At 36.8% G+C, this 15279-nt stretch overlaps 1 protein-coding gene across 2 annotated transcripts in view; it reads right to left on the bottom strand.

Annotated features, from left to right (window-relative positions):
* The window catches only part of RPRD1A (regulation of nuclear pre-mRNA domain containing 1A), a 64738-nt gene that overhangs the window by 17717 nt on the left and 31742 nt on the right, over nucleotides 1-15279 (bottom strand). The window contains exons 5-7 of one of the 2 annotated variants that reach the window (XM_052660494.1): nucleotides 13192-13318; nucleotides 12908-13083; nucleotides 11790-11993 (exon numbers count right to left, since the gene is read on the bottom strand). In XM_052660494.1, the coding sequence (XP_052516454.1) occupies nucleotides 11940-11993; nucleotides 12908-13083; nucleotides 13192-13318 (357 nt within the window). In that variant the 3' untranslated portion in view covers nucleotides 11790-11939. Of the gene's footprint in view, nucleotides 1-11789; nucleotides 11994-12907; nucleotides 13084-13191; nucleotides 13319-15279 lie in introns of those variants that run through there. The other variant, XM_052660493.1, reaches the window with a different exon arrangement.

Below are 15279 nucleotides of genomic sequence, written 5' to 3'. Positions count from 1 at the left end.
AGACTGAAACCCTGACTCAGTAAGATAATACAGACACATGTATTTTAAAAAACTAATTACATAAGAATCTGACAAACAACTCCAAGATTAACAACATTGGCTGATGTTAAAAAAAAAAAAGTTTGAAACAGGCCCCAAATTAGCATGAGCAAAAAAATGCCAGAGCTACATTGTCAAAAATATACTCCACTGAAAAAAAAAAAAAACCACCCTCAGAGGTAGAAGTTTATATGCAGCCAAAAAAGCTCCAAAGTGAAGGGAATGGTCTTTCTCAAAGGAAAGCAGGGTGTTTGCTTTGATATCCCTGCTGCATCAGTAACAGAAGTACAGGAAAAGTGGCATGATTCACAGCTGGCAGCGTTCTGTGGCCACAGAGCAACCAGAGCTAGAAGGTCCACGGGAAGGATATCGCAACTTCTGAGGACAGTGGGAAGGCAATGGAGGCTTCAGGGGACAGCGCGAGGGCAACCGAAGTGTCAGGGGACAGTGGGAAAGAAGTAGAAGCTTCAGGGGACAGCAATCAGGAGGTGGCAACAAAAGTAAGAGATTCCAAAACAAAGGCCAGAAGCAGAGTTTTAATAAAGCATTTGGACAGTAACTTGAAGTAGAGGATTTATTTGGCAAAAACAGAACTATGTTCAGCAGTGTGGAACTGAACATTATTTTTCATACAAAGTTAAAAGCACACTGTATTTCCTTCCTGACCACTTGCCCAGTCCCCATCTCTTCGAGAGAGAAAAGCTTCATCTATTTCTGACTGATGACCGTCATTTATAACTTTATTGCTACATTTATAACTTTATTGCTACTTCCATTTGGGTATTCCTTTGGAAAAGGTGTATGGATTCATTACATATTCTGATGTATTGTTAATAGATTATAAGATACAGTCAAGCATGTATCTGCTGATACTTTTTAAGTTGACCTGTCTTTATACTTAGAAATGTCTCTTAATAGTAGGCTTCCCTGGTGGCTCAGACAGTAAACACTCTCCTGCAATGCAGGATCCCTGGGTCGGGAAGATCCCTGGAGAAGGAAATGGCAACCCACTCCAGTAATCTTGCCTGGAGAATTCCATGAACAGAGGAGCCTGGCAGGCTACAGTCCATGCGTTGCAAAGAGTCAGGCATGACTGAGCAACTATCACTCACTATCACTCAAAAAAGCTCTAATTTATTTATGCTAAAATAATATTTTATTTATTGGAATTAACTTCAACATTCTTTAGAGAATAAAAAAAAGACATCTAATTATTTACTTTGCTTATTGAAGTGATCTTTTCTCAGAGCTCATTACTTTCATCAAACGTGTACTTTCAAATACCTATTTATCTGTACAATTCCTAAACCCACAGATTAGGAAAAATAATCTAAAAGCAGAGAGAGAAAATGCTTTAAGCACTAACTGCAAGCAATAAAACATGTAAGAAGCTAACCTACAAAGAACACATATGAAAGTTTCTTAAAAAAGCAGACAGTAGCAGACTAAGCGGTATTAAACATTTACATTAAATAGGTCCAAATACTCCTATACATTTCACCAAGCTCTATGGGGAGGACTGTTTTCCAGTTATTAGACATTTATAATGCAGATTCTCCTGTGTGTCACTTTAGCAAGCAACCTGTGCCTGTGGCGACTCCCGGCAGCACGGGGAGGGTCCAAGGACCACCGTGACTAAAGGGGTCCTGGGGTGGCGTGGCTCCTGTGCTGGGAAAGCAGAGGCAACGCTCCAGTCAGGTCTGGGCCGACTGGGCAAACTCGCAGAACTCTTGGTGCTAACATCTCCTCGGATGCCAATTCCCTATCCACCTGCCCCAGGGTTGTAGCATCCGTGAACTGGCCAACTAAAAGCCAGTATAAAATCTTTTTTCAGAGATCAATAAAACACTGACAAAACTCTCCACTCCCCCCATTAGAGAACCATGCTGTGAGGGAGAGCAAGTACAACAGAAACAGCAACATCAACAAAAACCCACGGGGCAATTAAAGGAAAACTGAAATGAGGAAAAACGATGAGAAAAGATAAAAATGTGGCATAAAGATTCAAGAGAGTCAATATATGTAACAGGGAATTTAAGGAGAAACTACGGAGAAGGCAATGGCACCCCACTCCAGTACTCTTGCCTGGAAAATCCCATGGGTGGAAGAGCCTGGTGGGCTGCAGTCCATGGGGTCGCTAAGAGTCAGACACAACTGAGTGACTTCACTTTCTCTTTTCACCTTCATGCACTAGAGAAGGAAATGGCAACCCACTCCAGTGTTCTTGCCTGGAGAATCCCAGGGACGGGGAGCCTGGTGGGCTGCCGTCTATGGGGTCGCACAGAGTCGGACACAACTGAAGCGACTCAGCAGCAGCAGCAGCAGCAGCAGCAGTAGCTCAGCGGTAAAGAATCCACCTGCAATGCAGGGGATGCCAGGTTCAATCCCCAGATGGGGAAGATCCCCTGGAGGAGGGCACGGCAACCCATTCCAGTATTCTTGCCTAGAGAATCCCAGGGACAGAGGAGTCTGCAGGGTCCATGGAGTCACAAAGAGTTGGGCACGATTAAACAACATGTTAATAAAAAATTAACAAAAGTAAATGGCAACATACATTTTTCTGATAAAAGGGTACAGCAATGTCAAGCCAAATTAATAAAAGGCCAATATCCTAGATATGTGATAGTCAAAGTGTTAAATGTGTAGGAGAAAAGAAAAAAAACCACGGTAACTAGGCCAAATGAAAAAAGAAAGTGACCCAAGAATTCTACATTCAGCCAAGCACTCATATGTGAGCAGAAAGGAAAGCCACTCACAGACATACCAAGACTTGCACTAATTTTGCTATTCGTCAAGACTTCCACATCTCTGTCCTTTTTTTGACACAGTTGACTGGAATAGCTTTTCAAGTAAATTTTTAAATGACAAATAATATACGAGCAATGTAATAAAATTAAAAAATAAGAAAAATATGATTTTATACAGACCACTGAAAAGAAACTGGTCAGTAAAGAGCAAAGAGAAAAGAGGGAGAAAACTAAATAGAGAGCTATTCTTTCAGAGTAAGTAATTTCAATATCAATAGTAGGTTGTGGTTTTTACTTATAATTCTGGACTTTTGGTATAATCTACATTTTCCCCAGGAATGTATGTGAATGTATACACACACACACATACACACACAAATATATAAACATATAAATGAACAAAAACTTTTGTGAAATTTCCTAAACAAAAGTATATAGTAAATTTCTAGCTACTGTTCAGAAAATGGAGATTACTAGTCTCAAAACCATGTGCTCCCTTCACATCAGAAACATTATTCAAGCAGGGGCTATCTTTTGAGAAGTGTGCTAAAATACTTTCCAGCACTGGGTAAATTAGATGATCTCCAAACCAAACATCAATCTATTACTACAACTATCATTTTTCAAAGCAAAAACTCAAATTAAAAAAATGCACAAAGGACTTCTCCAAAGACAAATAAATCACTGACAAGCATATGAAAAGATGCTCAATATGACTATCAGGAAAACACAAAGCAAAACCACACTGAGATAGCATTTCATGCTCATCAGAATGGCTATTGAGCAACAAAAACAGAAACAAATGTTGGCAAGGGATGTGGAGAAAGGGGAGCTCTGTGCATTGTTGGTAGGATGCAAAATAGTTGTGGCCATTATAGATGGGATAGTATGGTAATTTCTCAGAATAATGGAAAACAGAATTACCACACGATTCAGCAATCCCACTCCTGGGTATATTCCCAGATGTGAAATCAGGGACTCAAAGAGATATCTGCTATGAACCCATGTTCACAGCAGCATTATTCACAATGGCTAAAAGGCGGAAGCTACTACGGTGTTCACTGACGGACAATTGGTGGTCCAGTGGTTGAGACCACCTGCCAGTGCAGGGGACATAGGTTCAGTCCCTGGTCTGGGAAGATCCCACATGCTGCGAGACAACCAATTCTGTGCACAACTACTGAAGTTCATGTGCCCTAGAGCCTGTGCTCTGCAACGAGAAGCCACTGCAATGACAAGCCCCACTCACTGCAACTAGAAAAAGCCATCAAGCAGCATGAACACCCAGCGCAGCCAAAAATAAATTAAAAAAAAAAAAAAAAAAGGAATTCTGGCCTATAATGTGGACAAACCTAGAGAATATAATGCTAAGTGATATGAAAGTGAAAGTGGTAGTTGTTCAGTCGTGTCCGACTCTGTGCGAACCCATGAACTGGAGCCTGGCAGCCTCTCTGCCCATGGGATCCTCCAGGCAAGAATACTGGGGTGGGTTGCCATGCCCTTCTCTAGGGGATCTTCCCACCCCAGGGATTAAACCTGGGTCTCCTGCACTGCAGGCGAATTCTTTTACCATCTAAGGCACCTGGGAAGCCCCTGCCATCAAAAAGACAAATATTGCATGGTTACTCTTATATTATATATCCAGCATAGACTTACTCATAGAGTCAGTTTGTCAGGGGTGATAGGGAATGGGGAGTTGATTAATGGGTATAGTTTCAGTTCTGCTACATGAAAACAATTCTGCAGGCTGGCTACAAAAGAACATGAATATACCTAACAGTATTGAACTGCACACTTTCAAAAATGGTTAAGATGTCAACTGTATATTTATCTTAGAATTTTTTTAAGTGTAAAAGAAAAAAAAAAAACTATACCATTACTTTAACTGCTCCCAGAATTTGTCCCACTAAAGATTTTTCTGGGTATTATGCAATTTAAAGGATCTGGCAGTAGGGCAAAGCAAAAAAAAAAAAAAAAAAATTATGTAAAATAATGGCTTTTGGTATTTATTGCCAACTGTCTTTCACAAAGAATGAGTGATACATGAATTTACATCAACAGTGTAAGAGACCCACTCCCATCTCCCCTTCCCATTGCACAGGATGCCATTTCCTTTTCTTAAACTTGTAGCTAACATGAGCATGAAAATCATATCATGTACTACTTTTTCATTTTCCCCCTACTTCTAAGAATTTATGAAACCATGATCACAGATAAGCATATTCTTAAACTGGAAAAAATAAATGCTGAACAGCAGGCAGCTGGCTATAGAAATACTTCTTTAAAACAGCATATGATCTAGATATTAAAATGAGAATCTCTGTAATCATAGGAAAATGTTTACAGTACACGTGTAAAAAGGGCAATGTATAAAAATGTCATACATGCTAATACAATGACTGACCCCATCTTCCAAATCTTGTCAAGGGTTATTTCAGGAGGAATGAGACTTTAGGTGATATCTGTGCTTACCAACAGTTTCTAAACTATGAGAAGCATGTACTACTCATAAAATCTTTTTTTAAAGAACTAATATTTATTGACCCCTCAAGCTAGTTCTCTAGTTTAATATCCTTTTACTCAATATCAGAATCATTCCCACCATGGTTTTCAATCTCATTTATCACTGATTCCTCTTACTCCTCTGATCCAATTAACAAATTATGGTGATTCAATTGTTCCCCTCACCTGCCCATTCCTTTATTTTCTCACTGCTATCATCAACTATGGTTTAGGCCTTCATTACCCATAATATAAAATTTCCAGTAAAGTCCTATCTGGTCTCCCTATCGCAAATCTCTTGCCATTCTAATCCACTTGGCAACTGCAACCGGGTTTCCAAACACTGCTAATGCTACAAGTCCTCTCTGGCCTCTGGGCTGTTAGAACCAACCATCAGCCAGCCATTCAGTGCCCGTCACAATTTGATTCCAACCTACTTTTCAATCTCATCTCACTAATTCTCAGCTGCTACAGTAACAACCAATAATTGGAGCAGCTGTCAGTTGTTGAGCACTTTACTACACACAGGGTGCTAATTGCTTTATATGTATAAATTCCATAATCACAATGCTTCTCTTGAAGGGTATTACTAGTATGAGTTCTATTCCACAAAGGAGTTAACAAGCAGTGAGCAAACAGAGTTTAATTCCTCTTTTTACCTAAGTGAACAAACGTAGACTACTGATTTCATTGGTAGCTACAGTTCTTCCACCAGGTAGCACTGTGATGCTTATAAATTTAGCCCTTATGGATTGCTGAGTATTACTGCTCGTTATTCATGTTTTCTAATCTATCATTAAAGTGTTATTCTACTAAAGACAAAAAGTAAACACATAAAATAATTTAAAAATTCCAGAACGGTCTTTCATTTTTTGTTCAAAATTCTCAGCTGCAGTTCTAGAATCCAGTCCTTTAACACAAAATCCCTTTTTGAAAAAGTACTGGGCTTATACTAATATGACTTAAAAATTAACTTATTTTCTGCTGAATATAATTTTCTTCAAAAACCTCAAGTATCTTTAATCATTTTATCAAAGCATCATTCTTTCTGATTTAATTACAAAAGAAATCACAAATTTAAAATACAAAGATTACATATTTCTTGCAAACTACATTCGTACTAGCATTCATTCCAGAGAAGGCGATGGCACCACACTCCAGTACTCTTGCCTGGAAAATGCCATGGACAGAGGAGCTTGGTAGGCTGCGGTCCATGGGGTTGCGAAGAGTCAGACACGACTGAGCAACTTCCCTTTAACTTTTTACTTTCATGCATTGGAGAAGGAAATGGCAACCCACTCCAGTGTTCTTGCCTGGAGAATCCCAGGGACAGGGGAGCCTGGTAGGCTGCCGTCTATGGGGTCACACAGAGTCAGACACGACTGAAGTGACTTAGCAGCAGCAGCAGCATTCATTCATTCATTCATTCATCATTTGATGGCCAACTATCATTTTACTCACTCAACAGAAACACCTACCTACTAGGAGAAAAACTATTGCTCCAAACCCTTAAGATACAGCAATAAACATGAAAAATAAAGTTCTTCCTCTCTTGGTACTCACATTCCAGTCAGGTACAGACATAAGTATGTAATAAAGTTTTAAATTTCAAACAGTGGTTTAAGTTCCATGAAGAAAAAACAATATATCAGCAATGTAATCAGGAGAAGGGTAGGTGGAATTTAATGAGACAAGGGTTCTAAGGAGGTGATACAGGAATGAAGAAAAAGGAGCCAAGTTCCCAGGTGGTGCTAGTGGTAAAGAATCCACCTGCCAATGCAGGTTAGACATGAGATGCAGGTTTGATCTCTGGACTGGGAAGACCCCCTGGAGGAGGGCATGGCAAGCCACTCCAGTATTCTTGCCTGGAGAATCCCATGAATGGAGGAGCCTAGCAGGCTGCAGTCCATAGTGTCGCACAGAGTCTGACACAACTGAAGCAACTTAGCACGGAAGTAAAGATTAGGAGACAGCATGGCAGCCACTTTGTTAGCAACTGGCAAAGCAAAAGCCCTGGTGTGAAAACTTGCTTCATCTGCTTAAATTGATGCCTCTGAGATGGTTACAAGATGAAGTTAACAGAGACTCGAGACTAGTCATCTCACAGGCCATGTATGGCGTCTAAGATCCAAAAGTGTAATAGGAAGCATTGGAAAGTTTTACACGGGGGTCTGATGAGATCTGTTTTCCTCTTAAAAGACCAATCTAGCTCCTGTGATGCAGAGAGTTAAAAGAGGGCGCAGGAACCTCAGCTGTTAAAACAACAGAGGCAACAGACATCAGTGTGGTCTGGCAGGAGTTATGAAACATATATTATTACTTCTATTTAATTAGACACAAAAGGTCTTCCATTTACATAACAAACTGAACTCCACTTCCTCCCCAAAAGTGACTAAAATAATAAAACAAGCTATCAAGGCAGAAGCCCACCAGGAAAAAGAAGGAACCACAGTATACAGATGTCCTGGAAGTTTTAGAAAAGAGAAAAAAATGAAACAAGGGATAATGACCAAGGGTAATGTAATTCATCCTGAGGAATTTTGGACGTTCTGAGGACTCTGAGGCACCAAGCTCCTTGAAATGTAATGGTGGGCCTTGTTTTGACAATGAAGACCAAATACATACATCTTTCCATCAATCTGTTAAAACTCATCTCATAGAGCCAACAGATGAGGGATAAGAAACAAAGCCAAAGACCTGCTTCTGAAGATACGAGTCACACAGATGAGTGAGGCCCTGCTCTGAACACAGACGTCCTATGTTAGCTACTGAGCAAATGTGAACCATTTTGTCTAGAGAAAAGCCATGGCCCAGAAGAGAAGACCTATACAGATAAACGATTATTTGAGAATCATCAAAGGCAATGACCTACTATAATCGTACTGAAAGTCTTTAACATGAATGAGCAAGTTCATCTTTAGGAATTTATCACAAGAGGTGAGTAGGGAGTTAATAAAAGAGATGTTCACTTTCCCTGAAAGTCCAGTGGCTGGGACTCAGTGCTTTCATTGCTGAGGGCCTGGGTTCAATCCCTGGTCAGGGAACTAAGATCCCACAGGCCTTGCAGTATGGCCAGAAAAAAAAATGTCCACTGCAATACTGTTTATAGTATCAAACAAATGGAAACAATTAGTCATAAAGAACAGAAATATCCATACATTAAAAAAGAAAACAGTCACATGATAAGATGCATATATCACATGAAAAGGATAACACACAAAATACATGGACCCAATACATAAGGCTAATGTAGCTTTTTCCCCATGATGAAAACAGCTTACTGGAGCAGTTATCAAAAATAATTAAAAGATTAAATACTCCTTGAAAAATGGATATATTAACCATAACAAAGTTTTAAACTTAATGAATTTCGATCTCAAAAAATAATCTAATTAAGACACTAGTAACATTTGCTTCTTTAAAAAAAATTCATATAGCTCCATCTTATTAATTTTAAATTTAAATGAAATCAGTATGATTTCAATGGAAAGACAAAGTATAAAGAAATAACTAAAGATTCCATAAGCAGTTCTCCATATTCTTACTACTATGCCCTTGAATGATACTTGTAATTTGATAAATCAGTAAATAACAATCAAAAAGCTACATGCAAACACTTTTAGCATTTTAAAATGTTTAATTCTGCATCTTCAGTGCTATATATTTAAAATATTCTTATTTCCTATATTGAGAGATATATGTGTTTCTAATCACTAAATGTTTCATGCAAAACAAAATTTACCTTTATGCACTTTTAAAAAATGGAAATTAAACTTTTTGGAAAGCAAAAAATTTTATAAAAGCAAGCACTCTTGAAAACGCCAAGTAAATTAAGAAATGTCTACTTAGGAAGATGTCATTTAAAATATTAATTATAAATAGAGGCAAATACAAATAAGATAGTAAGAGGGAAGAAGAATTCATAAGCACAATAAACATTAGAAAAAATTAGACAAGAAAAATAACAAAAAGTAATAAAAAACAAAAATCTACCATGTGATTAAATATGTGTAAAAAAATAGGCCAGCAGGATAGAAAAATGACTACATTCACAAATATACATGTATACAGAAATAAATATGATCAAAATTATACTTTACAATATAGCAAAATAGACTAACATTAAATGACTAATCATTAATCAATGATAAGGGAACATTTACTATCACTTTCAAATAGTTATATCCCTATATCATATATATCATGAACAAAAAGTCCTACAGGATAAAATTATTAGGGAAAAAAACTACAGAAAACTTGTATAGTGTTTTTATAGTTATGAAAATTGAGAAGGCCATCCTAACTATATCCAAAAAGCCTAGAATTTATAAAGGCAAAGACAATTTGTCATGGAACCATAAACCTAGAACCAAAGTTAAAGAGATACAGGAAATTAGCAGAAATGAAGTGGCTAACAAATATTTTAAAATGACCAACCTAAACAAACAAAAAAAATATTTTTAACCTATCAAATATACAAAAAAAAATAATATTTTTATGTGTTTCATTTTTAAAGTTTTTATTGAATTTGTTGCAATATTTTTTCCATTTTCTGTTTTGGTTTTTTGGCCAGGAGGCATGTGAGATCCTAAGTTTCCTAAATCTTAACCAGTGGACCATCTGATTTTGTACCAGATATACAAAAATTTTAAAGATCACTGACTTCAGTACTGGATGAGGTTGTGCAGGAAAAGATGCACTCATACTTCAAGGAGTTGAAAAAAGCAAAATCAACATTTAACCAGTCATTCTTGACCTAGCTATTCTATTCTACTTCTGAGACTCAATCCTACAGATATATACTAGCACAACTAAACAAACCTGCATTAACAGGATGTCCTCTGTAATACTAGCTGTAATGCACAAAACTAATAAAAGCACCTCAATGGGTACAATCTGACACCATGAGGGAAAGACTTAGACAAACAATAGTCATACCATGAATATTATTCCCTCATTTTAAAAAATTAGGTAAATCTGAATATACTGATAAAAGACTGCAAAGGATAAACACTATCCTCTCTGACAGCTTTCCCACCCTGACTTCTAACACTCGGAACTGTGATTTGATTTCTCCTTTTAAGAGCCATCAAACCATGATTTCCAGTTTTCTATGGAAGTCTACCAATTTAAAACTGATCAATGTTGCACGAGGTAAATAGGTACTTCATAAAAGCCTGTTTTTTTAAATACCATCTGTATCATGAAAAGAAAAGTTACCTGCTTTAATAACCAGCTATAGTTACAACTTTAAAAAACGATTCATAATTTCCAAAAAACTTTTTAAACACTTCATGTTTTCATTCATTACAAATGTTTTAATACTGGCTTCCTTAAGAAATATGAAACAGCCAATTCCTGAACCAATACTTTAAATTTATATCCCCTCTTCTTCTTAAGAGCAATTACGGACATGTCAATACCTGGTCAATCACACTTAATGTTCAAGGATGACTGACAAGTAAAAACTATGTGATGCTGATATGGTCTAAATCCTGACCACTCAGTCTCAACTTCAAAGGGATGCCACCTATTTGGCGCAAAACATGTCTAAAAAACTCAAATTATTTTCGCATCTTCTGAAAACAGAATCACCTAGTTATAAATGATATTTACAAAGAGTGCTATGAAACAACTTCCTAGTTTATTAGAAATCTAAATATTTTTTACTTCTAAGAAACATCTGATATAGTTTAGGTGGTTTATGATAATAAAAATCTAGTTATTCTAAAACACAACAACAAAGTTCCTAGAACACCTTATTTTGAGAAAAGTGACTACCAGCTGCTGCTACAATCTTACACTGATGCAAAAACTGGAAGCAAAATTTTCATTTTGGAGGCAGATTGCTTGGGTTCCAAACAATTCACTACCTCTTCACAACCTTAAACAAATTATTTAATCTCCTTCCATTTCCTCTATTTATAAAATTCGTATGTTTCCTGCTACACAGGATTAAATTAGTTGATATGCGTGAAGCGCTTAGAATAGTACCTGACATATGGTAAATTTCACTGCCATTATTATCATCAGCCTCACTACCTGTAACTGTCATGAAATCTGGCTTCCTGGAAGACACTGGGATAAGAGGGGGTTAGGTCGGATGGTATCTGATCATTTTTCTATACATTTCGAACATAAATGCTATTTTTGTAACCAGTTTAAGTGGGAAAGCAGTATGAAGTGGAATAATGAGGTTTCAGTCTTCAATTTTCAAAAACATGAGACAATTCAGGCTTTGGAGTTTGATATTTATTTTTAGCAGGAAGAATATGCTAAGGTTGATGACATCATTAGAAGATACGCCCATGTCCAATACCTGCAACAGAAGCTCAACAGAAGTTAAAGAAAGCATACCAAGGACTAAGAGACAAAAATTACATGGCATTACTTACCCTTAATTCTGCTAACAGTAAAACAAGTAACAGTGTGTTCCATCACAAGATCAAAAACCAGTAAGTTAATTATCAAACTTATTTTTTAGAAAATTCTGTTATATGTAAAACTGGGCAACCTCTCTAAAGGTGAGCAAAATGCCAACAACTATGCTTTGAGTGTGTATGTGTGAGCAGAGGAGGGGAGGACTGAAAAGGGGTAATGCTACACAGTGCTGACAATACGGGGTGGGAGAGCTCTGATGCTGATACTTAGTCAACTGCATTCACAGGTAGCAATGGCAATCATCTTTGGCACAATCAGGGACTGCTGAAACAAGAACTAAACTCTAATAAATAGAAGCAACTTAACAGATGCAGCATCATAACATACCTAGAAATTTAAAGAGGACTATCTTAAAAAAGGGATCCAGACATTAGAAATTCTATGTATTATTAGAAAAAGAAATTACTATAGCAGCAAACAATTTTAACAAGAACTAATCAAATTAAAGATTCTGTTAAATAAAATGAAGTCTGGTTCATTCCCTACCCCTGACAATGGCTACTCTGCTCAAAGGAAATTTGAGTTTCTTCTTTTAACCCCTGTAGCTCCAGACTTCTTGTCAACAGTATCAATCATCATTCAATTTAAAGAAGCAATAACCTTCTACTTAAGGGGGTGTCCAACCCAAGAGTGGAGTAGAAATATGTTAAAATTCAAGAATGGAATAATGAAGTAACCTGACAACTACCTTCCTAAGCAAAACTGATAAACTGCTCAGGAACAGGGAAACTGGGAACCAGTATACCCGTAACAAAAAGTCTTTATTTCTTAACTGTATACCCGAAAGACTGCATGTACTCAGAACAGGAATTAAGTCCAACCATAATTTACCGTAGCTAAGACAAGACTTTATACTAACTGCTATTTTCCCATTATTTTTGTTATTGAGGATAAGGGTTTAAACGCATAAGATGAATTACTGTTACTGGAATTTCACATGAGTAATTTAAAAACACAACCAATTTTTACTCATTCCAAATCTCTAAATTTTCTTAGACAGACTGAGTTGGTTCAAGTAAAAAACCAATTAATGTAGCTTAATTGGAGTAGCTTACCTGGGCCATTGTCTAAAGGGGTCTATGTTCAAAAAGTGCAAAACGTGCAGGAATATTAAGCTATTTTAAGGTTCCTACCAAAAATAAATTTAATAAGCACTAAATAAGGAAAAGGTTACGCACTTCCAATTTATGCTCTTTCTCTGCAAGGGCTTCCTTTTGACAACGAAGGAAATCTGCTAACATTCGAGTGAGCTGCTTCCTATCATCTATTTCAGCCGCCAACCTGCCGTTGTAGTCTGCCAGCAACATACAAGCATCCTCTACCATTTTAGAAAGTCTTTCTCCAGACTCTTTATCTAAGAAAAGCACAGGATAACACAAGTATTACACAACAAAAACAATGCCATATGCTGTTTCCTTACCCTGTCCCCCTGAAAAGTTCAGATCAGACTTGCTCTTCTTACCTGTTATTTTATCTAGAAGGGACACTTCTTGAACTTCAACAGGCAAAGAAGCTATCCTTTGATGAACCGCTGCGTCACCAGAAGCTGCATTTTCTAGATCTTGCAATGCTCTAACGAGATCTAGAGTCTAAAAAGTTAGACAACTTTAGAACCAAAATTAGTGAAGCTTAAACAAATATAAAAGACCTAAAACTCATTCATATTCCTTAATCTGACTATTCGACTATTAAAATGATGTGATTCACGTGTAAGCCAAATATATACAGTGGTAAGGGTTCGCAAAGAGTCAGACACGACTGAGCAACTGATCTGAACTGAACTGAAGACGGAAGGCAGGCTATAACTTCAACCTGGAGAATACAAGTTTTATGAATGACATATTCATTGTAGAATCATTATACTAATACATAAGAAGAATTTCTAGTATTAAATTAGATATTGGGGGGTGGAAAACACAAATCATCATCTATCATAACACAGAAGAGCCCCCCAAATTCCATCTCCCAATGAAGTAATTAAAGCATAAGAGAAATGCACTTTTGAAATATGTATGTTCACATATGATACCTTCAATTATTCTATGGTTTGTTACTAAGATCATTAAAATGTTACAAAGTTCCATATATCTGGTGACTTATATTTATATAATGCTTAATCAGCATTTTAACACCAATATTTTCACTGCACTGTTTTCATACCAGCTATAATTAGGAGGGATGGGCAAGTATTTGCTGATAATTCCATAATTCATAACATCCCTAAATTATTCCAAAGAAAACTAAGTAAATTTTCTTTTTCCTAGTCTCCATTCCCATCCACATCTTTTTTACTTGTTTTCTTTTTTACATCTCTAAGCCTAGATTCTGGAACACTAAGAAATTACACACATACATGAAAAGTGTAGGATATTATTAACTCTGTATATATTTAGATGACACTGCCAGCCAGTTTTGAATTTTTCTTTAAGCTATTCCCTTACAAAAAATGTTATTACTGGGGTCTAGCATATAGCAAATAATCAAAGATTAAAATGAATGGAACCTAGTAAGAAATATACTATCCCCAGTGTGCTTTTAATTCACTACTGTTTTTAAAATCCAAATATTACAAAAAAAAGTTATTTTGTTATATTTCACCACTACAATGAAAGTGAGCTTAACAGCAATGACATGACAAGGAAGCTTGTTTCTCATGATGCCCCAAATAACTTACATTATTATTATTTTTTAATCAGACTTAGAAAGTTCTAAAATTTTCTGGATTTCTAAGAAGAAACCTGGCTTTACAGTTTTGACAATGTATGCATGCTTTAATTACAAACTACTCTCATTACACCTTCACACTCCTACATGAAGCAAGCAAGCAGAAACAACTTCCTGACAGAGGAGAATGAAATGATTAGGTCCTATGAAGAGAAATCTTTGCCATTCTGAACCACTGAGAATTAAGCAACACAACTAACCAGAAAAATGGTCATTATAAAGCCAAAAGCAATTGCATTGTATACAACAAGTACTAGGGAAGAGTCACGTCAGAAACTCCTAGAAGTACAACTTAGGTTACTCTCTCATCAGGGAGAATAGGAAAGGGTCAGACCCTTTAATTAAAACTGGAGTAAAATACTGTTCTTGGAGTGAGTTTCAGTCCAGGTCTCCAAGTCCATGGAGCACTTAAGTTCTTATTACTCTACAGGATACTAATTCCTGCAAACCACATCTGCTTCCAGACAAAGCTCAGCAGGAACCACATTCTGGCTCACACACTGAGTTACGTTTCTGTACCATTTGTAGCCCATGAAGATATTTACCTTGTTTTAAGAGTATGGCTATGTCTTCATTTTCTCCTTTAAAATTCTATCTGTCCCTCCTATATGTTTGAAACATAGAAGGAGGAAGCTTTAAGACTCAATGCCCACATAATTAAGGTAAAAATGTCTTTTTGGAATCATCTGATGGTTAGAAAATGCTATACTGTACCAACCTGGGAGGACATGGAGTATTAAGATAATGATTCTAATTAATCTGTTTTTACCATGGAACTACATGGTTCCATATGGTTCCACAGAACTATATGAATACATACTTGTTA

Source organism: Budorcas taxicolor, chromosome 22, assembly GCF_023091745.1.
Source record: "Budorcas taxicolor isolate Tak-1 chromosome 22, Takin1.1, whole genome shotgun sequence".
NCBI lineage: Eukaryota > Metazoa > Chordata > Mammalia > Artiodactyla > Bovidae > Budorcas > Budorcas taxicolor.
Note: the sequence above shows the minus strand (reverse complement) of the source record. Positions and strands in the feature narration are given on the sequence as shown.